At 46.2% G+C, this 27,570-nt stretch overlaps 2 protein-coding genes across 2 annotated transcripts; one reads left to right on the top strand and one right to left on the bottom strand.

The window, feature by feature from the left end:
- Nucleotides 1-1,242: 1,242 nt before the first annotated feature.
- On the bottom strand, nucleotides 1,243-21,673 carry FAM217B (family with sequence similarity 217 member B). The gene is made up of 5 exons (XM_066624721.1): nucleotides 21,599-21,673; nucleotides 21,246-21,466; nucleotides 9,809-9,920; nucleotides 9,598-9,680; nucleotides 1,243-4,546 (listed from the first exon to the last, which is right to left on the bottom strand). Exons 1-5 carry the CDS (start codon nucleotides 21,671-21,673, stop codon nucleotides 3,358-3,360), a joined length of 1,680 nt encoding a protein of 559 aa, XP_066480818.1. The 3' UTR covers nucleotides 1,243-3,357.
- PPP1R3D (protein phosphatase 1 regulatory subunit 3D) lies at nucleotides 20,790-26,415 on the top strand. Its single transcript, XM_066623119.1, has one exon. It carries the CDS (start codon nucleotides 21,781-21,783, stop codon nucleotides 22,759-22,761), a length of 981 nt encoding a protein of 326 aa, XP_066479216.1. The 5' UTR covers nucleotides 20,790-21,780; the 3' UTR covers nucleotides 22,762-26,415.
- Nucleotides 26,416-27,570: the final 1,155 nt, after the last annotated feature.

Genomic DNA, 27,570 nt, shown 5'->3' with positions numbered 1-27,570 from the left:
GGCATCTCTTGGAAGCACTGCAGACCTTCATCTTTGGCCTGTTTTCAATAGGCCTGTTTGGCCTATTGGAATTAGGATTACTCTTTGATATTCTTTCTCAATTTTAAACCAGTGTAAGACATTATGGATGCTGTTTGTAAGCCAAGCAGAAATATGAATGAACAAATGTTTTAACTGAAGGCCAAACCAGATGTCATGGTGAAAGCACAACTGCTGCCCAAAACCACAGCTGAATCTCTCAATCTCCCTTCACCATAACATCAAATTATCCCTCACCCTCCATAACATCAAATAAAATTTATTCGCGCCCACTTCTGCATTTTGCAGCCCCCGATCCATATCACTAGCAGGGAAATGATTTCACAACACAAAGTATTTCTACTAGAAGGTGTGAAGTAGGCAGGGAAATGAGAAAACTTATTTTCAGCAGCTACCCACTTACCATAACATCTTGCTTGGCCCTGAAGATTTGACCACATGTTCTTCAGACAAACTGGTAGCCCACCAAGTCACTGTTGTGTGACCCAGAGGCTCTTGTCATGGTCCTTCCAGCTACTAGTTTCTCCAGTGATATGACAGATTAGTAATACATCCAGCACCAACTCGACTGATTCTTGTTCAACTCTTGTGGAAAATCAGTACTGGATACCATTTCCAGGTTTACACTCGCCTTACTAGGAAAACAGATCTGGAAGTGTCCTTAGAATGTTTAAGATTTTCAGCTTCCAGTGCCAAAGCAACAAGGTTTCCAGCCTTCACAGCTACACAGAAAAAATATGGAGCAGAAAGGAAAGGTACAGATAGAGCTTTGCATAGATAAAAGCTTGCCAGCTCAGTTTTAAACCTACTAAAACTTTGCAAGGAAAATGAATTTTCAAACAATACGGCAGGAATTGTAAATTACCTGCTAAAAGGGGTAAAGGACTTAGGGCACAATCCTAACTAGCGCTGGAAGAGACAAGCCAGAAGGCTTGCGCTGTATCCAGTGCAGGATTGTGGCCAGAAGCGGCTTAGCCAGAGGCAAGGAAACTTTTCCCCTTACCCCTGGATAAGGGCTGCTGGCGCCTATGGGTCTCCTTGGACTTGTGCCACCTCAAGAGGTGGCGCAAGTCTGAGGAAAGCGGAGTGGCTTGAACTGCCAGATCCCAGCCCCGCCTCCCACTCCCTGCCTGCCTGTCCCCGGGGCCGCCCATCGCCCTCCCTCCCCCCACCCAGGAATGCCTCCCTCCCTCCCTCCCCCTCCCTGCCTGCCCCATGCCTACCTGTCACCCTTGTATCGGCTCACCCGAGCCAACGCAAGGAGCCAGGCAGAAGCTGGCGTGGAGGCCTCCGTCGGCCTCCGCATGCTGGCACTTCTGGGAGCGCCAGCCTGGCTACCTCCCATGGAGGCGCAAACATGCTTTACGGCGTGTTTGCAACCCTCCCAGGATGGCCCAAGGGACTTGGGCCGGCCTAACATCAGGTTAGGATTGCGCCCTTAATCAGATCAGATACTGCTCATTTACTACAGCGTTGTACCGCAGTAAATCCTTCACATTCAAATGAAATGAAGAATCTGTATTTTCTTACTAAGAAAACTTCTTACTAAGTTCCAAAATTAATAATCTTTCAACTGGAAACCATTGGAACACTCTTTGTTGCAGAGGAAAGATCTGCTGTATAAGACCAAAGTTTATGAACTATGGACAATGACTATTCTAAAAACACAAGGCATGAGCACTCTTACCATGAATTATCCTAGAAGGAAGCCAGGCTTCCAGAAGCAAGTTCTGTCAGTGCCAAGTTCGTAAATAACTATACTGCATTTATCACCATGTGCTTTATATATCCAGAGAGAAGGCCTTGCCTTGTACCCTAATCTACATCTCCATGCCTGGGAAATTGTAGCTCAGAATCTTTGAGGTACTTGATCTCAAGTATGTTCCAAACATGGTTCTTGTTCCAAACAAGATCCAACCAGAACTCTTATCCTGCGGGAACAGCATCTATTCAGTCAGGCCTCCCCCAGCCCATAGGAAGCTGGCTTAAACCAAGTCAAACTATTGGTCCATCTAATTCAGTATCATCTACACTGACTGCAGCATTTGCCCAGGGCTTCAGAGGGGAGCCTTTGCTGGCCTCACCTGCAGATGCCAGGGATTGAACCAGGCACCTTCTGCATGCTAAGTATGTGCTCTACCACTGAGTAAATAATATATATTCCCATTAAGGTGGCTTCTTCATTTTTTTCCATACCCTGTAGCTTCATCTCTAGTTCCTCTTCCTCCATTTCACCAAACCCCTTTAACATCTCTCTTTCAGGTTGGTCAAGTTTAAAGGTTTCATCACTTCACTATGCTACCCCAACTGGCAACACAGCTCTAATGCCTATCATATGGACACAGTAAACACCCCTGACTCCTCAAGAGTACTCATTTGTCTGTCTCCAAAACTAGGGATACTCAAAACATGCTGCCTGGAGCTTCTCTTAAAAAAACAAGCACACAAACACTATCCAAATGGGTCCAAGTGTAACAGAAAACAAGATTACAACATCAGATTTTAAAGGGGAAATGTCACAAGCAGTGTTCCCTCCAATTCTTTGCACTGCTGCGTTGACCACTTCTGTGGCATCTCCAGAATGCTAGGTGATGATGCCACCATCATCACTGACTTTTCTGTGAAGCTGAGCTCGGTTTAGAGCTGCACAGCTGTGCAGTTTAGCAGGAACAGTGATCACAAGGTGAGGAATTCACATAATTCTTCTGTATTCACACTTATAAATGCATTCCTGTATTTAGAAATCAAAATGGGTGCACCTGCTTGAAATCCACAAGTGTTTTTCTTGGAAAGGCATCTCAATTTCACCACATGGTGAAAATAACTTTTTAGCATTGAAAAGCATGGGAAAATTATAAGAACTTCTCTCACCACTCTATGACATTTCCCAATAAGAACTGACTGCAAAAACTCACCCCTAAGAAAAATAAATCCAGATCATTTGCCTGGCCATTCATTCCAGGGCCAGGTATTTCACTCCAGGGCCAGTAGAAGTAACTGGGTTATGTGGGCTCAAAGCATGTTTTGATGCATCTATGGAAGGGATACTGGGAAAGCAAAAGGCTTGGCCCATTGATGATTCCAGTGGCAGTCAACTCAACAGGTTGGCTACTGAGCTTTATGTATGGTGTTGAGTGGGGAGGGGGCTGAATCAGAGTGCCATCTCCCAACCCACATGATGAGTAGGTTAGCAAAGAACATTGCCTCCTCATGGAGGTCTACCTCATATCTCATGAACCTCTATTCTAGGTCTTTGCCACGCAGGAAGGATTTCTGAGCAGCCCCAAGGCAACAACCTAAACAAACCCTGCCACAGCATTATTTAAATTTGCATGGTGTCTGCTTCACACTTGCTTTTAGCTTCTTCTCTGTCAAAACTTTTTTGGAGGGTACGTAATTATTAGTGCTTCCATTCTTCTTGGGATTTGTGCATGTGGAGGCTGGTAGACCCTTGAGGGAGACAGCTGCACCGTGAAAAGAGGAGGATTGCTTAGGAGGTCTCATGTTGCCGGCTCCCTGGATCTTACAGCTGCTCTCACAGGAACGCACATTGAGAAGTGGTTGTTTGATAGGAGGTCGCTTTTTGGCCTCACTCTTCACTTCGCTGGGTTGTCTTTGATGGGCTGACGAACCAAATGTTGCCTCAGCTGCTTTCAAATGACTCTGACCAGGAACAACTCGGTTCATTCCTTCACCATGTCCATCTCTTCTACGACCAGAATGGCTGCTAGGGAATCTTGGAGCACTTTCATGGGGCACTAACTGTTTGTTGGGCAGAGGACTGTGCAAGGATTTCCTTTTGCCAGGACTTTTTAAGGTCCGAAGGGCACTAGGGGCAGTTTGAGGCCTTGCTTTGGCCATCTTCCCCTTTTCAGCCTGTATTGTTTGTGCCTGCAACCACTCCAACTCCAGAAGCCGATCAATGTACTTCTCAAGAGGTTCCACTGGCTGTGGTCGTGGTTCTGATTTGCACTCTGTGTTGACAAACACTGCCAGGCCTTTCAAATCCCACGTGTTGAAAGGGGGCGGGAGGAAATCGGGGTAATAGTAATCAGATTGTTTCGATTTTGTGTCAAAGTGGCGTTCAAAAGAAAGGGGGTCAATTTCTTCAGCTCGGAGGTTGAGCTCTGGTGGTGTACAAGGTGAAGGAGGAATGGGAATTCTCTCCGAGTCTGAGAGGTCGCTGGCACTGCCCTCATCAGAATCCTCTTTCATAATACGCACAGATTCAAAGTCAAGAAACAGTGCATCAGCAGAGGCGCCTGGATATAAAGGACTGCAAGGACCTGCTTCATCCGAGTGCCCTTCTGAGTTGCTTTCAAATTTGCCCTTTTCTCGGCAATAAAAACTCTGAATCAGCACATCTTCTTCTCTGCTGGAATCGTGCCATGATGTATCTTTAAAGGCAGAAGGAATTTTGCTTAGTTCAGCCTCATAACGCTTCCTTATCACAGGCTCCTTTTTTAATCGTGATGCTCGACATGAGGCAGTAGAAGTACTTGATACTCTGTACAAAAAAAGAAATAGTCTTTTGTAGACAGGTAGATCAAGCCACTCAATATATTTTTATCCACAGATCATCACAAACATATCTTTACAAATAAAAAGTATGTAAATTGCATCAACAAATGCTTATGCATAGTGATGATGGGAACAGAAAGATTTAAGAAGTCTTTGTGACAGTTTCGATTAGGTCAGGGGTGCCCAAACCTTGGCCCTGGGGCCACATGTGGCCCTCGAGGCCTCTCAATGTGGCCCTCAGGGAGCCCCCCAGTCTCCAATGAGCCTCTGGCCCTCCGGAGATTTGTTGGAGCCCACAATGGCCTGACACAACTGCTCTCAGCATGACGGTGACTGTTCAACCTCTCGCGTGAACTGTGGGACGAGGGCTCCCTCCACGGCTTGCTGTTTCACATCTGTGATGCAGCAGCTGCAGCAAAGGAAAGGCCAGCCTTGCTTTGTGCAAGGCCTTTTATAGGCCTTGAGCTATTGCAAGACCTGCATTCATTCATATAAGTTCATCTTTATTCAAATTTTAAATGTAAGTTAATTCTTTTTTTCCCTGGCCCCCGACACAGTGTTACAGAGATGATGTGGCCCTCCTGCCAAAAACTTTGGACACCCCTGTATTAGGTGATCTCCTCAACAAAATATTGTGAGGATCTGCACAAACCTACTCCCAATTTTTTCTCCTTCCATTGCAAATGGTTCTATTTAATATCATTAATTCTCCTATTTATACCTTCCTTTTTTGTCCGGTGTGAGTTTCCTCATTTGGTCCTCACAACAACTCTGTCAGGTGGGTTAGGCTGCAAAGATGGTGGCTTGACAAGGTGGTACGACTGTGAGCAGCAAATAGTCTGAATGACCCCAATATCTCAGTGTTTCTCAACGTTTGACACCCCACTGTATCACTTTGTATGCTCCACCTATTGGAAGGACCACTGGAAATAACTGGTGATGGATTGGGAGGCCAGATGCAATGCAACAAACACTGGTAAGAGGCTCAGGGCGGACAAAAGGGCTTTTTTGAGTATACAAAGAGTGAACATTGGAGCTATGCCGGCCAGGCCAAGCCAAGCCTCCTACTGCTGCTTATCACATTACATTGTTGGTCCCACTGCCAGGTGGCAAGGGTCTGGGGGTCTCATGGGTATCACCGGATACCACCTCAAGTACCACCAGTGGTATGAGTACCACTGGTTGAGAAATACTGCAGTATCTGAAAACCTTACCTTTCATCAGTCTTTTGACAGTCTCTAAATCTGCTGTGCTCACTATCTCCACTGATGGGTCATAATCCAGTAGCAGCACCTCACTGCATTGCTTTGTCCAGCTATTAGAAATTGGCGGTGCCTTGAAATATTTTTTAAGGCTAGTGACAAAGGTAGCTTTTATCGCTGGCACCATCTGTGCCTTTGCCTTTACTCAAGAATGTCCAACCTCTGTGTGCCTCAAAGGAGACAAAAAACAAAGCTTAAAAACTGAGATCAGACTATTTTTAAGAAAGGTATATCACCACTTCACCCAGTATCTCAGCAGGGCAGGAGTTTCATCTGCAGAACTTTAATTGTGTGGACTACCATATGATGTCCTACGACTGGAGAAATAATTCAAGATGGCTTGTCCTGAGCAAGAGTTTATGTCCTTGCCAAGACATGCACTCACTAAATTGGACCTCCTGATATTTAAAAATATTGACCTGCTCTGCACCAAGCATTTGCGCATGAAACTGTGAAGCTGCCTCACACTGACTGAGATCATTAGTCAATCTAGCCTTGCATTGTCTATATTCAGTCTAATTCTCCCAGGATTCAAATATCACCCACAGCAGTATAGCCTCTTCCCTAAAGCTACCACCTTTGTTTTATTATTAGATATAAGGACGGTTTCACATGCTAATTCTAAAACATTAACTTGGAAATATCAAAATTTCACCTAGTTTATAACAGCATCCTTATTTATGTGCCACTCCAAAAACACATGACAGCATCCAAGCAAAAACAAAGCTATTAACATCACAATGAGCACAATGGGAGAGCCATAAATTTAAATATAGCATTAAAACTGTATAGATTGCATGCCCTTATCTCTGAATCATAATCATATCTCTGCAGTCCAATTTTAGGCACAGTTAGGGCCCAATCCTATCCAACTTTCCACATTCTCTTTCTCTCTCTCTCTCTCTCTCTCCCACCTTAGGGCTGCTTTGCTGCTGCTTTGGTGCTGGACAGTTGGATAGGATTGGGCCCTTACTTGGTAATAAAACCTTCTGAATTCAATATAATTATCCCCAAGCAAGCCTGCATAGTGCAGGTTGGAAACCAATTTTTTACAGGCCCAATATTTTGAGTGAGAAAGGGTTAAGGGTTCAGTGACGTTGGCTTTGTCCACTATTTCTCACCTTTGTGATGCAGGAAAAGGACTCTTTCACTCCCTGTTTCTCTGTGTGAACAGCAATAGAGGTTTTGACACAGCTCTGTCTTGGTAATGCAACTCAGCTGCACCCAGGTCCTAACCACAGGCAAATGAGACTGGCCCACTGACTTACAGAAGAGGAGAAAGAGCATCTGTTGTACTGGAGATTAGGTGGGCAATGTACCCATTATTTCAACTTCATGAGGAAAAAGCAGTGAAAGGGCATAGGAGTGCGCAGGTGATGAGATTGGTGGTTTTGCTGAAAGCCAGATAGGGGGTCGCTTGAACTCCAGTCCCTATTCCTAATGTGTAGGACTTCAGCCTATAACTGCAATTCTGAGCATGTTTATTCAAATGGTAAATTCCACTGAACACTTCCAGTGAGTTGGACTATGGCCTTGCAGCGCAATTTGATACAAAAGCAAAACAGTTTAAGTTACTAGAGAAAACTGTTTCCAAGGACTGACATCAGGCCAACAGTGAGATCCTGTGCATATCTACTCAGAAGTAAGTCCCAATGAATTTAATGGAACTTACTCCCCATGTAAGTGTATACAGGATTGCAGCCTAAATAGCTTTGTGTCCAGCTGAGTTTAACCAGACTCTACCACAATAACATGATTTCTCATTATTAAGCCTTTTATAAACAGAGCGCTGAATGAATTTCAGTCTGGATTCAAAATGAAAGGTTGGCATATGAATTGAGGAAAGGCAAAACAAAGATGAGACAGAAGACAGACCTACACTAATTAGTCTAGATGGACTAATACCATGCTGAAATCAAAGCCATTCAGCTCATTTCAGCTGAGCTATATGTTTCCGATGATGCGCTCACTTGTGTTCTCTTTCTCTCCCTCTCAGGTGGTGTTATGTTCCAAAAAGGCTCCTATTTTTAGGCCTCGTTTAATTAGCATCTACAGTGAGAAAGAAGAAACTTCTTACTAGACAATGAAATAAAGTATATTCTGTACATATACACAAAGAAAGCCAAGGCGCATGATTGCTTTTTGAAACATAGACCTGCTATTGCGATTCAATGCTGAATTAGCGCTGCCTCCCAAACACAAAGCTATAGTGATGAATCAGCACCCTCTGGTATGTTATACATACACTGGAGCAGTCAGGGGCAGGGTCCAGGATGCCCAGCCACTGCTAACGTCTTCCTCACTCACATGCAGTGGCATAGCTGGAGGGGGGCGCAGCACTAAGGCTGGCAGCGAGGCGGGCAAACGGCCCCTCCCTTCAGAGCCATTCTCAGCAGGGGGAGCAAAATGGACCCACACGGCTCCATTTTGCTCCCCCCGCCGGGAATGGCTCCGAAGGGAGGACCCGCTTGCCCGCCTCGCTGCCAGCCTGAGTGCTCCGCACCCCCTCCAGCTATGCCACAACTCACATGTCAGTTCTCTTGCTCTGCCTCAGGAACAATATCACCAGCTCAAAGATGCTCCCAACGGCACTGTTTTTCCCCCACAGGAGATGATGTTCGCAGAATGAAAATGGTGACTTCTAAAGGTCTGATTCCAATGTCTGTTCACAAAGGTGGATATGCCAACCCTCTTTGATGACTTGGCTTTCAAAACCTGCCTGAGGGATGTGCAGTGTGCCCTGAGGTTATGAACACTGCAGGGGTGACAGATTTTCTTAAGCATATTCCTTTAAGGGAGAAGTAGAAAGTCCTGGGATATGTTTACCAGCAAACTAGAAGATGCTACTTCACCAGGGGATGCTCCCTGGTATTCCATTGGACCTGCACTTCTATGCTTCCTTACCTGGGACCGAGCCCTACTGAGCACAGCAAGACTTACTTCTAATGATGCACAGGTGTACAGCTGGTGCATGCACAGAGAGATTTTTCCATGTTTCAGCAACAACCCCTTTGCTTTTCACTCACTGATGCCCTGGAGGGTCCATCCATTTTAATGGATAACTTTTCAGGGGAATGAGGAGCTTCAAAAGGAAGATGGGAGGGTTGGAAACTCTGGTCTGTGCACAGAATGCCACACGCATCCTTCAGCCCTGGCCCACTACCCCACTTCAAATACACTGAGGGTGCAAACCTAACTCCTTATGTCAGTGCTTTTCAGCACTGACATAAGGGCAATGCAGCTCTGAGGAAGGGAACAAACATTCCCTTACTTTGAGTAGGCCTCTGTGAGTGACACCCAACTGCAGGATGCAGCACATGCCCCATTGGCACCGCTATGCCAGTGCTGGAAAGCACTGACATAAGGGCTGAGGATTGCGGCCTGAGACAGCAATCTGAAACTGATAATAAGCTCTGGCACTGGCCCCATCTCATGATTCATTTCTCTTTTGGCTCGTTCTACAGCAGTGTTTCCCAGTCACTGAACAGGGGCCTAGCAATGGACCTCTGACTACTTCAGAAGTGACGCTGAACAGCTAGTAGCAGGACATTCAGATACAACATTGGTTGGTTCCTTCACTGTTTATGTCTAGGCCTTGGCGTATATTGTCTTGAGAACACAAGTGGTCTTCACGAGTCACCCCTTGACATCCTGTTCTCCAACACCATGCTAACTTTTGAATCTTTTTCCAATGCAGGACCATTTTCATTCTGTCACATCACAGCCATATATCCAGAACTTTGACAACAACAACCATTCTAAGAAATGACATTACCTGTTTTGCTGGTGAGCATCAGAAGACTGGTTTTTTCCTCTGTAGTGAATTGTCGCCTGACTGACTGCAGCTTGACAGGAAATCTAAGAGATATTCATTAACATGTGTCACTATAATCATAGTAATAAGGGGAAAAAACAACAGAGAGAGAGAGAGAGAGAGAGAGAGAGAGAGAGAGAGAGCAGTTGCAGATGTCTTACAAAGACTTTACCTTTTCGGTAGTGGTAGAAACATTTTTGTTCAGCCTGCTGGGAGAAGGTCTTCCATGGGGTGGCGATTTCTTCAGCTCCTTGGCACTTGGATGGCTCCTTCCGCCACTGGAACTAGTAAAAATTAAACAGAAGGCTATAGTCAAAGACAAACATACAAGAGTATCATGGAATCAATTCCTTTATCTCAGTAGGGCACTGTCTGTAAATTCTTCTGATCACATGAGAAAGCTCTGTAATTCTTCCAGTCCTCTGGTAAGGAGGTCCACTTTAGCAACACATTCCATATTGTTAGAAGAGCAGCAATTGTTATTCTTAGACAATAAGTGCTCTAAAGAGAATTTTCCTGCTTCAAGCAGGGAGTTAAACTAGATGGCCTTAAAGGCCCCGTCCGACTCTGTGATTTGAGAGTCGGAAGGGGCCTTCAAGCCCATCTAGTCCAACTCCCTGCTTGAAGCAGGAAAATTCTCTCTAGAGCATCTCTAAAAGGTACCCATCACACCTCTGCTCAAAGACTTCCAGAGAGAACCTGCCACTTATCCTGGTAATTGGTTCCACTGACAAACCACTCTTACTGTTAAGAATGGATTCCAGATGTCCAGCTAGTACCTCTTCTCTTGCAACTTAAGGCCATTAGATCCAATTCTATTCTCTGGGGCAGCAGAGAACACCCATGTGACAGCCTTTCAGGTATTTGAAGAATGCCCCCATACCCCCCCCCCCAGCCTTCTCATCTCCATGCTCAACGTACCAAGTTCCCTCAACTTTTCCAGACCACTGATCACTTTTGTTGCCCTTCCTTTGATCTGCTCCAATTTGGTGTTCTTATGAGATTAACAAAACATAAAACTTGACTAGCTGAAATCCATTATTTTATCTCTCTTTTACTATGCATATTGGGTGTGAAAATTTATTTGAAAATTATTTTCACACTTATGTGAAAATTAGCCATGGACAAACTTCAACGACTTCTAATTTTGCGATTTCAGTTCAAACACATGAAAAGAAATCTCTGTCTATCAAAAACCACTAAAAATGCTTGACCTTCAAAGAGCATTAAAGGAAATCTGTTATAGTAGTCAGATTCTAGAACACATACATATAGATATAAATATAGGTAATACTATTATTATTTATACACTATACCACTTTTCAACAAAAAAGAAGTTCTCAGACAGATTTACGTAACAAAATAAATTAATAAATGGACAATAATTGCTGCATAAGTGTCACTTGGCACTAGGAGGCAATACTAGCTAACACAAAAATGTAGGATTGCATCCCAACCCCATGCTCTGCAAACAAAACCTCCGTCCAATCCCAAGAGCCCACCATTCAGGAGTGCAAATCCCTTTCTGTGAATAGAAGAAGCCTCTGTTTACAAAGCACAAGGTCAAGTCACAATCCTAGATTTCTGTGTCTCACTCAGTTTAGAGTATACAGGTTGTCCCTTGTTATCCCAGGGGTTCCATTCAGGAACCTCTAGTGAATAAAAAAAAATCCATGGATAAAAAATCAGTGGAAAAATAGATTTAGGCCCACCTCCAGGTTTCTTGCCCCTCCACTGCTCCTAATGGAATAAGGTTGTTCCTTGACATTTGCAGGGGTTTGATTCTGGGACTCCCTGCTGATACCAAAAATGTGTTAAATAAAAGCAGTTTAAAAAAATTAAAAACTGCATCCCTTTACAATTGTGATTTAAAAATAGCTCTTCTTACTGTTGTAGAGAGGCAGTCAGCAATTATAAATGCATAGGACCCTCTGCCTTTGCCTGGCTCAGCTGAAGAATGGAATGGTCACTTGCACGACTGTCTCTCTACAACAGTAAGAAAAGCAGTTTTTAAAACTTTGATTTTAAAGGGATGAATTTTTTCCGCTTCTCCAGGGGTAGCACATTCCTTCTCATTTGCATTGGTCATTCATGTTGAGTCAAATCCTTGTATAAAAAATCCATGTATAACAAGGTTGGACCTGTATGTACAAAAGCATGTAGAACAGAATAGCAGATATCTAGATACACATATGATATACATATGAAAACAGACTGTATGATATTGTGACAGTCTGATGGTTCTCCCTTATTGCAAGGTTCTGAGAAGAGGCCAGATAGCCACCTGCTAGGGATGCTGTAGTTGCCTGCACTGTCCTCCAAGATCCTTTCCATCTCTATGATTCTGTTCTTCATAAAATTGGTAGGGCATCAAACAGTGATGGTGATTATACCTTTAACTACTTTAAAGCACTAGTCAAGAACCCAACAACCCCACTTGATCAGGATTGTGCCCTGTTACTTTACCAGTCCCTTTGTCCCCTTGAAGATCAATAGAGAAATGAGGCAAGAAGCTCAGTTGCTGCACTTCACCTTGGTGTTTCAGAGCACTTAAATGCAGGTATCATCTCCAGGCAAAGACCTCACAATGTTCCTAGCTTAGGAGTTATTTGGTGTCTGATTGCCAGAGACCTACATTCATTTCTTTCTTGAAGGTAGTCTCCGGACCTAGACATTCTAGGTCAGATTCATGTTGTCTTCTGAACTTGCTGGTATCCATTCCTGCTCCTGTTTTGCCTGCAATTTGGGGGAGCTGCAAATGTTTTAGTAAAGAAACAAATGAAGGGCAGTCATCCACATTCCTGACAACCAGATGGGTCTCCCTGAGCCACCTGCTACCCAGCCTCTGACTCACACCCATGTGACACCACCATATGCTGCCAAGACCCAGTTCCTGGTGATGATGAGTCAAAATCTAAGGACTGCCTACTTTATTTTTTTTCTCCCAATTAATTGGAATAGGTTGTTTCAGACAAATTCTGGCAGGGGGCAGCCTGTGGAAACATACCACTAACTCTTTCCCAGGTGCATGTACTGCCCCATTAAATGCTGTGAGCATTATGAGAAGGAGAAGAGAAATTTTTAGGAAAAGAAATGCCAGTGCTGTGTTATTTAAAAATGGAGATACAGAAGAAGTAGATACAGTGGAATAGCTAGAGGTGGTGCAAAGCACTAAGTTTTGCAAGGAGCCTCACCACAGTATGCAAGCGACCCCTGTTTGGAGCTAATCATTTTGCTCCCACCTCCTGGAATGGCTCCAAAGGGGAAGGGGAGAAGCTGCTTGCACACTTCGATGAGGCTGATTGCAAAACTTAGTGCTTTGCACGCCCTCTAACTATGCCACTGCAGGTAACTGCCAAGTGCAACAACTGACTTTCTTTTAAGGAATGTGCACTACAGGTATTTGGACAATAATAAGAAATATCCCCTTCCCAACCTCAAAAGAAAATAATATCTTTTTAAAATTACATTTTGCACAGACAAACCCCAACTTGTATATTAATAAATGGCACTGGTTTGTCCCACAATGCGTAAGTAACTCATGGAATTCATTGTCACATTATGTGAGGATGTCAACTGATTTACATGGCTTCAAAAAGAGAATTTAACAGATCAGTTCAGGATAGCTCCATCAGTTGCTGTGAGCCTTGGTATTTAAATGGAACCTCCAAGTTCAGGTTCCATTTGAATAAATTTACATAAGTTTACATAAATGAATATATTAAAGATGAACTTATATGAACGAATGAAGGTCTTGCAATAGCTCAATGCCTATAAAAGGCCTTGCACAAAGCAAGGCTGGCCTTTCCTTTGCTGCCACTGCTGCATCACTGATGTGAAAGAGCAAGCAGTGGAAGGAGCCCTCATCCCACAGCTCACACGAGAGGTCAAACAGTCACCCTCACGCTGAGAGAAGTTGCACTGGGCCAGTGCGGGCTTCAACAAATCTCCGGAGGGCCAGAGGCTCATTGGAGACTGGGGGCTTCTTGAGGGCCGCACTGAGAGGCCTCGAGGGCCACAAGTGGCCCCAGGGCCGGGGTTTGGGCACCCCTGGGCTAGAACAGAGGTCAGCAACCTTCTTCCAGATAGGGGCTAGGCACTGGGTCCATCAATAGTAAGAATGCATGTGCATTTGATATGCATGAGCAAACCTTCTAATTAGGCCATAGAGCTAATGTTGGAAGATGCATGCCTAGACAGAGAATGACACTCAGAGGACATTTCTGCCCTTGGTCTATCTACATGGTCAGCCTCACAGATATAGAATTAAAAACTAAATTCTTTTTTAGGACCATCATGGGCTGGGTGGATCTTTCTGGGACAATGTACCAATGATTTCGGGTGGCAGGCCACATCAGGCCTGTGGGCGTAGGTTGCCTATCTTTGTTCTGGGCAACTGGTTGCCTATGGCTGGAAACCAGATGCTGGCTTCTCATGCCTTCCTCATGTTGTTCTTGGTCCCTCTGAATTTAGAGCTTATATTGGGGATGCCAGCAGAATTAAGGTCAGCGTGCATAGTCTTTTCACTGTGCACAGAAGCCAGGCTACAACAGGATCATAGGTCAAAAGTTCACAACATAAACAAACAAACAAGGAGCCCTTTGGGCATTGACAAGTGAACAAGCTGTGCTACATTCAGGGCAATTTTGTTTAGAAACTACAGAGTTCTCCCATTCCCTTTCCACCCATCACCAAAACACATATTTCAGAAACCTGCTTTTCTATTCCAAACAAGCATCACATCAAAATATGAAAATATCACATCAGATCAGCATTTCCAAGTGTGACTTCAAGGCAGTGGAGTAGCCAGAGGAAGTACAGAGCACTAAGTAATGCAGGCACCAGAACATGCCCTGCAAGGGGCCACCCCCCCTCCCCTTCAGAGCCATTCCAGGCAGTGGGAGCAAGACAGAGGTGAATGCCTGGCTTTCAAGGGGAGGGGGAGGGGCTGCTTGCAAGGTGTGTTCAGGTGCCTGCAAAACTTAGTGCTTTGCCTCCCCCCTCTTGCTATGCCACTGCTTCAAGAAAATATCACATGGCTTATCCTGTTCCTTTATACAATGCAGTAATATTAAACATCTACTTTATTTTTTTAAAATGATCTAAAACCAAGTTAGGACAGACAAAAGAAAATATTTCTTTACTCAGCATGCAGTTAATCTGTGGAACTCCTTGCCACACAATGTGCTGATAGCATCAGGCCTATATGCCTTTAGAAGGGAATTGGACAAATTTCTGGAGGCAAAATCCATCATGGGTTACAAGCCATGATGTGTATGTGCAACCTCCTGATTTTAGAAATGGGTTATGTCAGAATGCCAGATACAAGGGAAGGCACCAGGATGCAGGTCTCTTGTCTTTTGTGCTCCCTGAGGCATTTGGTGGGCCGCTATGAGATATAGGAAGCTGGACTAGATGGGCCTATGGCCTGATCCAGTGGGGCTGTTCTTATGTTCTTCAAATAGGTTGGTGGTTTTCAAACTTTTAACACCAGGACCCACTTTTTAGAATGAGAATCTGGACCCAACAGAAGTGATGTCATGACTGGAAGTGACATCATCAGGCAGGAAAATTGTTACCAATCCTAGACTGCAATCCTACCCACACTTACCCAGGAGTAAGTCCCATTTACTATCATTGTTAAAAACATATACATAGTAGCCTGTTAAATGTAGAGATATGTAACATTTCCCCCAATGCAGTCACATACCATGGTAGCATATATTAAAAATAAGATACTGAAATAATGCGGACCTACCTGAAATTGGTTCGTGACCCACCTAGTGGGTCCCAACCCACAGTTTGAGAAACACTGAAATAGGTTATATATAGGAAAAGAAGAACATTTGGGACGCCACCATAGTGGACTAGGGCTGCAATCCTTAACTGGGAGTAAGCACCTTTGACTACAATGGGGCTTACTTCTGAGTAGGCATGCATAGGATTGGGCTCTACGACATCAGGAAAACAAGCCTCTCTTCATTTACAGATGATGACTTGGATATATACTGTCTGGTGGCATAAATCAAAGGGGGGGCAAAGCCTACCTCAGCCTTGTCTCCGTTTCCTAGAGAAGCAACATATCTAAGCAAAGGGATGAGTCCCTAAGGCTGCGATCCTATCCACACTTTCCCAGGAGCAAGCCCCATTGACGCCATGGGACTTGCTTCCGAGTAGACACGCAAGGCTTGTGCTGGAAGAGAAACGTTACCATTCCCTTTCCTTGGTGGATCTCATGGAGGAGAGGCGCTTCCCCGGGCAGGCTCCCTCTGCGCAGGGAGAAGGGCCGGGGGCGGGTGGCGGGTCCCATCCTAGGCGGGCTGCTGCGCTCCGGCCCCTACATGGCCTTAGGGAGCCCCTTCTGGGCGCAGGTCTCTAGGGCTGCTGCTGCTGCTGCGGTAAACAAGCCCCGCGCATCGCCCCCCTCGGAACGGGCAGGTGCAGAGCATCGCCCCCGGGCTGGCACGGGCGCCCTTCCCCGCTCGCTCCCAGGGCGGCAGCAGTCAGCTGCCTCCTCCCGGTCCGGGCGCGCCTGGCATCGCGGCAGCTGCAGCAGCCTCCGCGGCTCCCCAGCCGAGCCTCCAGCGCTGGAGAGGCTGGCCGCGTCCTCCGCAAAGCATTGTGGACGAGACGCCTGCAGCCCGCTGGCTGGCTGGCTGGCTCGGCAGGACCGGCTGCCGCCGCTGCCCGCTCGGAGGCGCGCGGAAAAGGCGCTCCTGGCGCATCTCGAGGCTGTGTCAATGGCAGGACGGTCCAGTGGCGTAGCTGGAGGGGGGCAAAGCTCTGAGTTTGCAGGCGCTTGAACGCAGCCCCTCTCCCTAACATTACATATGCAGTGGCGTAGCCGGAAGGGGGTGCAAAGCACTCAGTTTTGCAGGGAGCATAACTGCAGTGTGCAAGCCGCCCCTCCCCCTCCAGAGCCATTCTGGGGAGGGGGAGCAAAACGGAGGCACTCGCCTCCCTGCCTCCACCTCCGTTTTAACATAAGAACATAAGAAAAGCCCCGTTGGATCACGCCAAGGGCCCATCTAGTCCAGCTTCCTGTATCTCACAGCAGACCACCAAATGCCTCAGGGAGCACAAAAGACAAGAGACCTGCATCCTGGTGCCTTCCCTTGTATCTGAAATTCTGACATAACCCATTTCTAAAATCAGGAGGTTGCAAATACACATCATGGCTTGTAACCCATGATGGATTTTGCCTCCAGAAATTTGTCCAATTCCCTTTTAAAGGCACCCAGGCCAGATGCCACCACATCCTGCATGTGGTGCATCCTGCATGTGGTGCACCACATCCTGCATGTGATGGCTGTCACCACATCCTGTGGCAAGGAGTTCCACAGACCAACCACACGCTGAGTAAAGAAATATTTTCTTTTGTCTGTCCTAACTCTCCCAACACACAACTTTTGAGGATATCCCCCGGTTCTGGTGTTATGTGAGAGGGAAAAGAGCGTCTCTCTATCTACTCTGTCCACCCCCTGCATGATTTTGTATGTCTCAGTCATGTCCCCCCTCAGGCGCCTCTTTTCTAGACTGAAGAGACCAAAACGCTGCAGCCTTTCCTCATAGGGAAGGTGCCCCAGCCCAGTAATCATTTTGGTTGCTCTTTTCTGCACCTTTACCATCTCCACTATATTTGCTCCCACTGCCTGGAATGGCTCCGAAGGGGAGGGGGACAGCGTGCTTAGACAGTGCGTTCAGGTGCCTGCAAAACTTAGTGCTTTGCCCCCCCAGCTATGCCACTGGTCCTTCCTTCCATTGGCCCCAATGCCTTGGGATAGGGCACTCCTGGAGGGGAGGAAGGGGCCACTGCCACAGCAAATTCAGGCACCTGCAAAACTTAGTGCTTTGCCCCCTCTAGCTACACCACTGGTCCTTTCTTCCACTGGCCCAGATGCCTTGGGATAGGCCACTCCTGGAGGGGGAGGAAAGGGCCACTTGCACAGCAAATTCAGATTCCTGCAAAACTTAGTGCTTTGCACCCCCTCAAGCTAATTTGGGGTTATAGTTTTCTGGTTTCATACGGTAGTACCCAGACTTAGAGTACATGAAAGGAAATCTTGGAGAAATGGAACTTTGCACAGTCTCTAAACACATACAAGGAAAGTACTCTCCTAACTTACGTTCTTAGCATTCTCAGTAATACCTCAGCTTCCTATATGTTGGCAACCTTCAGTCTCGAAAGACTATGGTATCGCGCTCTGAATGGTGGTTCTGGAACCACATCTAGTGTGGCTGAAAAGGCCGATTCGAGAGTGACAATCCCTTCCACACTGGGAGCAAGTGCAGTCTGTCCCTGGTCTGTCTCCCTGGCTATGGGCCTTCCTTCTTTACCTCTTTGCCTCAGTCTGTTGGCTAAGTGTCTCTTCAAACTGGGAAAGGCCATGCTGCACAGCCTGCCTCCAAGCGGGCCGCTCAGAGGCCAGGGTTTCCCACTTGTTGAGGTCCACTCCTAAGGCCTTCAGATCCCTCTTGCAGATGTCCTTGTATCGCAGCTGTGGTCTACCTGTAGGGCACTTTCCCTGCATGAGTTCTCCATAGAGAAGATTCTTTGGGATCCGGCCATCATCCATTCTCACGACATGACCGAGCCAACGCAGGCGTCTCTGTTTCAGCAGTGCATACATGCTAGGGATTTCAGCATGTTCCAGGACTGTGCTGTTTGGAACTTTGTCCTGCCAGGCGATCCCAAGAATGCGTCGGAGGCATCGCATGTGGAAAGTGTTCAGTTTCCTCTCCTGATGTGAGTGAAGAGTCCATGACTCGCTGCAGTACAGAAGTGTACTCAGGACGCAAGCTCTGTAGACCTGGATCTTGGTATGTTCCGTCAGCTTCTTGTTGGACCAGACTCTCTTTGTGAGTCTGGAAAATGTGGTAGCTGCTTTACCGATGCGTTTGTTTAGCTCGGTATCGAAAGAAAGAGTGTCGGAGATCGTTGAGCCAAGGTACACAAAGTCATGGACAACCTCCAGTTCATGTGCAGAGATTGTATGAATGAATGAAGGTTTTGCAATAGCTCAAGGCCTATAAAAGGCCTTGCACAAAGCAAGACAGGCCTTCCCTTTGCTGCTGCTACTGCATCACAGATGTGAAACAACAAGCAGTGGAGAGAGCCCTCATCCCACAGCTCACGTGAGAGGTCAAACAGTCGCCCTTATGCTGAGAGCAGTTGCTTCGGGCCAGTGCAGGCTCCAACAAATCTCTGGAGGGCCAGAGGCTCAATCACAGTTTACAAGCCATGATGGGTATAGGCATCATCCTGGTTTTAGAGGTAGCCTATCTCTGATTGCCAGATGCAAGGGAGTGGCAACAGATATGGGTATCATGTCTTGAGTGCTCTCTGGGGCATCTGGTAGGGCACTGTGAGATACAGGAAGCTGGACTAGATGGGACATTGGCCTGATCCAGCAAGGCTCATGTTCGTATTGGCCACTACCTCTCACTGGCTACTCCCCCATCACTTGTGAAATAGCAGCTGGGAGGGAGATGTTGGTGCCTTGCAGCGAAAACAACTTGAGTCTTGTGACACCTAGATGTAGAATCAAACATCTTGATAAATTCTAGTCCTGCCATTTCACACTGGGGTCTCCCTCTGAAGTTCCCTTGCTGAAGAATGGTGAATTTCAGATCAGTAGCAGAATATCTTGGGAGACTGCAAAAATGTTTCAATGCGTTTCAATGTAAGTAAGTGTAAAGTCATGCACATTGGGGCAAAGAATCAAAACTTTACATATAGGCTAATGGGTTCTGAGCTGTCTGTGACAGATCAGGAGAGAGATCTTGGGGCGGTGGTGGACAACTTGATGAAAGTGTCGACCCAATGTGTAGCAGCAGTGAAGAAGGCTAATTCTATGCTTGGGATCATTAGGAAAGGTATTGAGAATAAAATTGTAATATTGTAATGTACAATTGTAATGTACAATGTAATTGTACAAATCGATGGTAAGGCCACACCTGGAGTATTGCATTCAGTTCTGGTCACCACATCTCAAAAAGAACATAGTCGAAATGGAGGTGCAGAAGAGAGCAACAAAAATGATTACTGATCTGGGGCACCTTCCCTATGAGGCTACAGCGTTTGGGCCTCTTCAGTCTAGAAAAGAGGCACCTGAGAGGGGACAAGACTGCAACATACAAAATCATGCAGGGGGTGGACAGAGTGGATAGAGAGACACTCTTTTCCCTCTCACATAACACCAGAACCAGGAGACATCCACAAAAGTTGAGTGTTGGGAGAGTTAGGACAGACAGAAGAAAATATTTCTTTACCCAGCGTGTAATTAGTTTGTGGAACTCTTTGCCACAGGAAGTAGTGATGGCATCTTGCCTGGATGCCTTTAAGAGGGGATTGGACAAATTTCTGGAGGAAAGGTTCATTACGGGTTACCAGTCATAGTAGGCATGTGCAAGCTCTTGGTTTCAGAGGCAGACTCCTTGACATATCAACTATTTTGCCCTCCTTTGTTCTGATGGCAATCCAACATAAGTCATTATTATTCCCATTTCATCAATGGGGAAATGAGCCGGAAGGCACAGCAATTTGCCTGCACCCCCCATGTTTAGTGGGCTGTGACCATTTTGGTGCCTTCAGTATGCTACGAGAGGGAAAAAAGGTTGAAAATCACTGGTTTAAGGCAGGGCAAAATCCCAATCCCAGCAATGAATCAGGAGAGGTGTTTTTCTTTCCCTCCCTGGCTGGCTCCACGAGATCTCGCATCAGATCCCCATCTGGGCATGTTGTTGGAGACCACTCATTTACCGATCTCCACAGTGGCGTAGCCAGAGGGGGGCAAAGCACTAAGTCTTGCAGGGAGCCCCCGCCCCGCAGGACCCATTCCAGGAGGTGGGAGCCAGATGGAGGCGTACGCCTGGCTCCAGGCAGGCTGCGGGGAGGCTCCCTGCAAGGCTTAGTGCTTGGCCCCCCTCTGGCAACGCCACTGGGTCTCCAATCTGCCGCGCCTGCAGAAGGAGGGGTGCCCCCGGAGTAGCAGATCAGCGCTCGCTCCGCCCGCTCGGCTAAGCCAAGCCCCTTCCGCCTCTCCTTCCTTCCCTGTACACTTTGTTGCAATTGGGTTCGACTCAGAGGGAAGCGGGAGGGCGGCGCCGGCTTCGCTGTGCTTGCGAGCAGGCGCGGACTGGCGGAGCCGCTGCGCGACGGGGAGGGTGGCAGCAGCGCTGGGATTGGGGGGGGGTACTGGCCACTGCCGGTGACGTCACAGAAGGGAGCCCCCACCACCCACCTGTGACAAAGGGGCTGGATCTGCCGGGGGCTCGGAGTGCCAGCTGATCAGCTGGGCAGAGGGGCGAGAGGACCTGCCATTACCTGCCTTGCAGGGAGCCGCCTGGAGCTCTCCTCCTGCCACTGGACGGGGGGCGAAGCTGGACCCTGCAGCCAGGGCAGCGTGCGCTAGGGGGCAGCTGGATGTGGGGTCCAGAGTCTCCAAACGACTCCTCCAGCCATTGCCACAGCCTCGCCCATCCATCCTCTTCCACCCACACCGTTCAGCCTGACAGCCTCCCCCCAGGCAGCCTCCAGACTCCCTGCAGCTTCTCCAGCAACAGCCTGGATTCCCTCTCTAGCCAGCCCAACAGCCTCCGAGCGCCACCTTCCAGCCTGAGCAGTGTCCTGGATTCCACCAGTATCCAGACCGACAGCCTGGACTCCCTTCCTGGGCCTGGGGAGAGCTTGGCATCCTTCAGCCTCCTCCAAGACAGCCTCAACCCCTGCGACAGCTTGGAGTCCATCAACCTCTACTGTGGTAGCCACCTCCGGTCTGTCTTCAGCCTCTGCGATAGTCTTGAGACCTCCAGCATCCAACGCGACAGCCTCCAGTCAGTGCCCAGTTTGTGCGACAGCACCCAGGCCTCTAGCATCCCATCAGATAGCCTTGAATCCTCTTGCAGCCTGTGTGATAGCCTTGAAACATCCGTCACTCAGCAACATTGCTCTGGATCTTACAGCGTATGACTGAAGCCTGTCGCCGCTATTCACAGACTCCAAATTCTCTTTCAGTGAGTGCTCAGTTTCTGCCATATTTCATCCCAAAGCCTGAATTTTACCAAGAACTGTGGAAACCACATTGGCCCATCTTGGTTGCCTTCCAGTGCCTCTCTTCCTGCCAAGCTTGAGCCTTATTCTCCATGTCTCAGCAGAAGTTGTCATTGGTAGCATCAGTGCCCACGCAAGCTGCCGCTCCTCCTCAAGAAGAAATGGTGGTGAGGCCACCCCGGAGGAGTCCCAGCTACCTCTCTCATCTCTACCAGAACATGCTCTGGGAGGAAGGAGCCCGGGGAGCGGAGCAGAGGCGGTGCCAGCCTTTGCACAGTGCAAGCCTTCTGAATATCTCTGTCAGCGAGGAGATGCAGCAGAGACACCCTCAGAACCACACCGTGACTACTTGTGACCCACATCTTAGGCCCATCATGCGTCGCCGGGCCAGGTCCTTGCCCAGTTCTCCTGAGAGGAGGAGGACTGCAGTAGCACAGTGCCGTGTCCCTGGGTGCAGCACCCGCAGAAATCGAGTCAGGTTTGCGGATGCCTTGGGTCTGGAGCTTGCAGAAGTGAAAGTTTTCCAAGCTGGGGAAGATCCATCCATCCCCCTGCATGTCCTCTCCAGGCTGTCCATCAATTCAGATCTTTGCTGCAGCCGATTGGACTTGGAATTTACCATGCAGTGCCTGGTGCCTGATTTCCAGCAGCCTGCTGACTGTGAGGACTTCCCCAATCGCTTACAGCAGCAGCGGGTTTGCCTGGAGCGAGTGACAAGGTCAGACCTGGGACTCAATGGCACCATCAGGGTCATCAATGTGGCCTTTGAGAAGCAGGTAGCTGTTCGCTACTCCTTCAACCGCTGGAGGAGCCAGCATGAAATTAGTGCTCAGTGGCACAGCAGTGTTCTCAGCAAGGATGGAAAGGACCAAGTGGACATCTTCACTTTCTTCCTTCCTGTGCCTCCTTTCCTCCTCCAGCTTAGCTCAGTGGTGGAGTTTGCAGTTCGATATCAAGTCAATGGGCAGGAGTATTGGGATAACAACCAAGGCAAGAACTACTGTCTCACATGCAGGAGCCATCCACTTAAAATGCCCAGAGAATGTGAGGAGAGCTGGATTCACTTCATTTAAGCAAAACAAAGAGGCAAATAACTTTGACTACATTGGCTCCATCTCCCTTTTGGCTTTTCTTTCTTTCCTGAGACACCAAAGAAACCCCAGAATGTCAAAGATCCTTCAAAATAAAATAAGTGAGCTGCACAAAAAGTTTTGTAGAGAAGAGGTTTTCAGGTGGGGAAAGCATAAACAACTGTATCTTGCATTGATTTGCATTCACATTCAGTTTTTAATACTGTATAAATCACTGCAGAAAGGACACTGTCAGGAGAAGCAAGCCAATTTTTGTTACTCTCTTGCAGGGGATTGGAATATGTAGAAAGAGGGGAGATTGTAAAACGTACAATTTAGTTTTTCACTCTTTGATGCTATCAAAACTGTTTTGCACAGTCAATGCACTTTTGCAGTCTGATTTTTTTTGTACTTCAAAAAAAACGGAACATGGGCAAATTATTTTTACTACTTAATTGCAGAAATATGTTGTGCATATGATGTATCCTTACCAAATACTGCAGAAGCTGTGGTCGGGTGCAAAAAGGGTTGTTCATCAATATTATAAATATTTAAATAGAAATAAATGTGTAAACTGCATTTTATAAAACAACGCCGGGTTGAAACTACCTGACAGTGCCCCTTTAAGTTGGGCTTTCAAATTCCTAGATGCTGATGAATTATAAGAAGAGTGGCTGTTACTAAAGATAAATTGTGCAGTTTGGTTTTGGTTGGAAGTTCTTGTCCTGTCCCATTTAATATTGATTTTGTATGAGTGTGAAAATAACATGCAGAGCTGCTGCTTCATTTCTAGCCTGGCTTATTTCTTAGAGCAGGGGTCTCCAAACTTTTCGACCAGAGGGCCACATCAAATATCTGGCATAGTGTTGAGGGCCAGAAAAAAAATTTAAATATAAAATTTAAATGAATAAATTAGAGATGAAACTTAGATGAGTGAATGGGCTCATTCATTCAACCTCTCTGGCCCTCAGAACACCCTCCAGACACAACCAGAACACAGTTCTGGTCATGTACAGTTGAGTGGGCCAGAGGCTTTCAGGGGACAAGAGGCTGGCTGCGGGCTGGATAGAGGCTTGTCGCGGGCTTGTTTGGAGGCTTGTTTGAGGCTTGTTTGGAGACCCCTGTCTTAGAGCAAAGACAATTTTGCATTTCTGCTACATATGCCATTTGAGGATCTCAGAATGCTGTACAAGTCACTGTCTCTAGTGACACTGAACACTGAACTAATGCACCTGTGTTGCTTCAATGAAGATTAGGAAATGAGGGGCATGTATAGATGACAACTAAAATGTGTAGTGGGAAATAATGTTGCACTTTTAAAAAGTAAAATGCATTCTCTGAGATGCATTGTTGTGCTGTTCCCACGAGATCTGTGGTGTGGTGCCATTGTAAAAGGGTTTCAGAGAAGAAGGGCACCATGACCAAAGTAAGTTTGGGAATCGCTGCCTTACGGGGTTGTTAGAAGGACATTCAGAGTTAGACAAATGATAATTTTTTTTTATTGTCTATGTGGGCGACTTCTGGTCCTACCATGAACTGAGTCAACTGCATGCACTGTTGCCAGTACGGTAATTTCTGTAACACCACAAAAAGCAACTGCTTTTTGGCAGTGTGTTGTTGCATATTCCTAATGTGCAGGGCTGTGCGCTTCTGTGCATGGGAGGGCTAGACACTGTCCACAGAAAGTGCAGCTGGAGATGTTGTATGGATATGCAGATCCTCCAGCAATGAAACATGTTATAAATCAAAGGCTTAATATTATATTTAGCTTTAAGTCAACATGCCAAGCCTAATCTCCTAGTATCAATGCAATGAAATGTGTAGAAATGCCAGAATCTACTCTCCCCACCTTTGCAGTATATTACTATACCATTCTGAAGATCAATTCCCTGTTACTTCATTCCTACATGATTTTGGGGGAATTAACCCATTTTTGACTGTTGCTTATGTTGCATATATGTAACACTGGGCAGAAATGGCTTTAAAGTAAGTGCAGCCCAATCCTGTGCTTCTTTACTAGAAAGCGTAGAGTTTAATAGAATATACTGCCAAATCAATGGGCATAGGAGTGCAGCCTTAGTTCTTAGTTTCCTATATTTCAGAATTGCACTAGGCCTTGGGAAGCATTGCAGCACATTCCATCCATGTACACTCTGTGCCTCATGGAGGCTGGAAGGGATCCCAGTGACCCAGAGTAGAAATTCATGTGAGTGATACGTTTGCTAAAGAAGGATTCTGTGCAGAGTGTTTTCTCAAGAGGCCCATCAGAGATCCTTTGAAGTGCCTGGCCTGCATAAAAGGGGCATAGAGTAATGGAAAATCTGTTTTCAGTGTTGGTGACTATGCCAACAAGCATATCAGTATCTCCCATTTATCAATTAAGTAGTAATTGGGCAGGAGACTTTTTTTCTAATCTCACAGATCTTCCATAATTTCAAGAGGCATACATCCCAAATACTAAAGAGATTTAGTTGTCTTTGTTGCAATTGCACTACTGTGCACTTCTAATGATTGTAATTGCACTAGGTTTTCTGCTGGAAAATTAGATGTTTTTATTTAGCTTTTTTTTAAAAAAATAGACTTAAAAGAGAGAGATGGTTAGAAAGCTATTATGATAGCAGGAAGGTTACGTTGTTGTGAGATCTAAACACATTTACCTTAGTTCAGAGATCTGTGGGCAATGTTAATGGTTATATATGAAGCTATGGCATGTTTTTCTCCATTCATTTCTGCAAAGAGACAATTCCACATGTCCAGTCCTTCACAAGTGTTCATATACAAGGCTGGCCTAGCAGTGAGGCTGACTGAAGTGCTCATTTCAAGGGGCGAGCTGATGAGGGGTGCCCTGCACCCCTTATCTGCCTCTGACCTGTCGCCCATTAAGTCCCTTCACTTGGCTGTCCAATCCTTTTCCTGCTCTCTGAGAATAAGCAGGAAGAGGATCAGGGCAGCAGCAGCCCACCTTGTCCTCCAGAGCTGCTGGAAGAGAAAACAAAAAAGCTGCTACCGTTGCTGCCACTTTGTCCACTGGGCTGCTTTTGGTGGGCAAGAAGTGGAGTGTGGTGATCCAGAACCCACCTCCTCCCTTTGACTTTAGCTGCCTCCTTCCTCTTGCTCTGTGCAGGCTGCCTTGAAATAAACATGATGATGAGAGCAGCATGTTGGGGTGTGCAGCATAGGAGCAAGGCTGACCCAGAGCTGAAGACATAAGCTCTTGACAAGAGTGCAATGCTCTTCCTTGCCTCCTTGCTTTCCTAAGCAGCTGAGAAGACAAGGAGGAGGAATAAAGGGCAAGGAGGGCCATGAAAATAGCAGCAATGGTAGGACACATGTGCAAGGTTTTTTATTTTTTAGGGGGTACATACTAGAGGGGTGGCAGATCTGCCCCAGGGCAGTGTGCTTAGTGAATCTGCTCAGGTTGAAATGTATGGAAAAAATTTGTGGGATGGGGAGCTCAGTCTGGACACCGGAGCACCTATGATGTATCATTGGATTTGGGTGACAGTATAATTGGAAGGTCTGGGCATGCAGAGGCTTCCCATTCTCCTCTGTGAGGGGAAATTTTAATGATAAAACTTGAAGTTCATTAATGCCACAATCTTATGTGTACAAGCTGAGGACTGAAAGTGTGCTAAAATAAAATGTGTGTTCCACAGATCTTTTCTTTTGTATGCACAACTAATATATTTTGGACGAACAGACTGTGGATCGTAGCCAGTATTCAGACAGAACAATTAAAGCCCCAGTCCTCCAACCACTTCCTGAGTCTGCAGGCTGTGATTGTTTAAACATAACTGTCAATAAAACGTCTTTTGCATGGATAGGAACAGATTTTTCTATGAAAAGCTCTTGGCGTGTTTCAAATCTACAGCTCAATAGCAGTTCCGGCCCCTCAATCACTGTAATTCATGCTGCCTGATCTGCCAGTTTGCTTTAGCAAATGCCACCACCCAAGCTTCTACTTGAAACAGAGCATGAGTACAGTAATATGTAATATGTACAGTAATAAGTACTGACTTACTTTTGGATTATATATTGTCTCAGTATTGGATTATATGTACATGTTCTGAATTTTGTCTGATGCAAAAGACATTTGTAGCTACCATTGAGCTCAATAGGCATTTTTCTGTAACACATAAAATTGAGGCCCACTCATGCTTCATACAATTTTATTAGATAAATGCTAAATGCACTATCACATTTTCAGAGTTGGGAGTCATCCTTTTTTGAAATCTGTTTCCGAACTGGCAGAATTTTAATAGGCCTGTGAACTAGGGAAAAAAGAAATATGATGGGTGATGAAAAGAAATACAGGAATACTTTTCTAAATGATTACCAGTATATAACAGTACAATGTGAATTCTCAAAGTTTTGTTAATTTGCTTTTAAGCATGGCTCTTTTAGCCTCTGAAGCACGCAAAATGAGCCTTGGAGTACTGTATATGAGCAAAATGACTAGCCCTACAGCTCTTGAAAATAGAATTGCAGACTCCTTCTCCATCACCTTTGTTTTTCAGAGCAGCTTGCACAAGTGCATTTTTCTTGGGGTGATTTGTATGTCAGCCCTAGGCAATGTACACCATGTTGTGGCTTCTACTTGAATGCTTGTTTACCCTGTATCTCTATGGTCATAGGTGTTATACTTCTGCCATCCTGTGTTTATATGAATTGCTATGCTGGATCAGGTCCAAAAGCATCTAGTCCATTATTTTGGTTCCAATGATATCCAGCCAGATTCCTGTAGAAGCTGAAGCTCGTAAGCATGGCTTGAAGGTGCTAACTATATCCTCTTGTATGTCCTCAGCAAGTAGT

This window comes from Tiliqua scincoides, chromosome 4 (assembly GCF_035046505.1).
Source record: "Tiliqua scincoides isolate rTilSci1 chromosome 4, rTilSci1.hap2, whole genome shotgun sequence".
Classification (NCBI taxonomy): Eukaryota; Metazoa; Chordata; class Lepidosauria; order Squamata; family Scincidae; genus Tiliqua; species Tiliqua scincoides.
The sequence above is the reverse complement of the archived record's forward strand: the minus strand, read 5'-3'. Positions and strand labels throughout refer to the sequence as shown.

Excerpts from the sequence above, each read along its gene's own strand:
- FAM217B (XM_066624721.1), bottom strand. The coding sequence starts at position 21,673 with ATGGCAGAAACTGAGCACTCACTGAAAGAGAATTTGGAGTCTGTGAAT. Across the intron at positions 21,467-21,598 it reads ACAGGCTTCAGTCATACGCT|GCTGTCGCGTTGGATGCTGG; the intron begins GTAAGATCCAGA and ends CACTGACTGGAG. Across the intron at positions 4,547-9,597 it reads GATGCTCACCAGCAAAACAG|AGTATCAAGTACTTCTACTG; the intron begins GTAATGTCATTT and ends TTTTTTGTACAG.
- PPP1R3D (XM_066623119.1), top strand. The coding sequence starts at position 21,781 with ATGTCTCAGCAGAAGTTGTCATTGGTAGCATCAGTGCCCACGCAAGCT.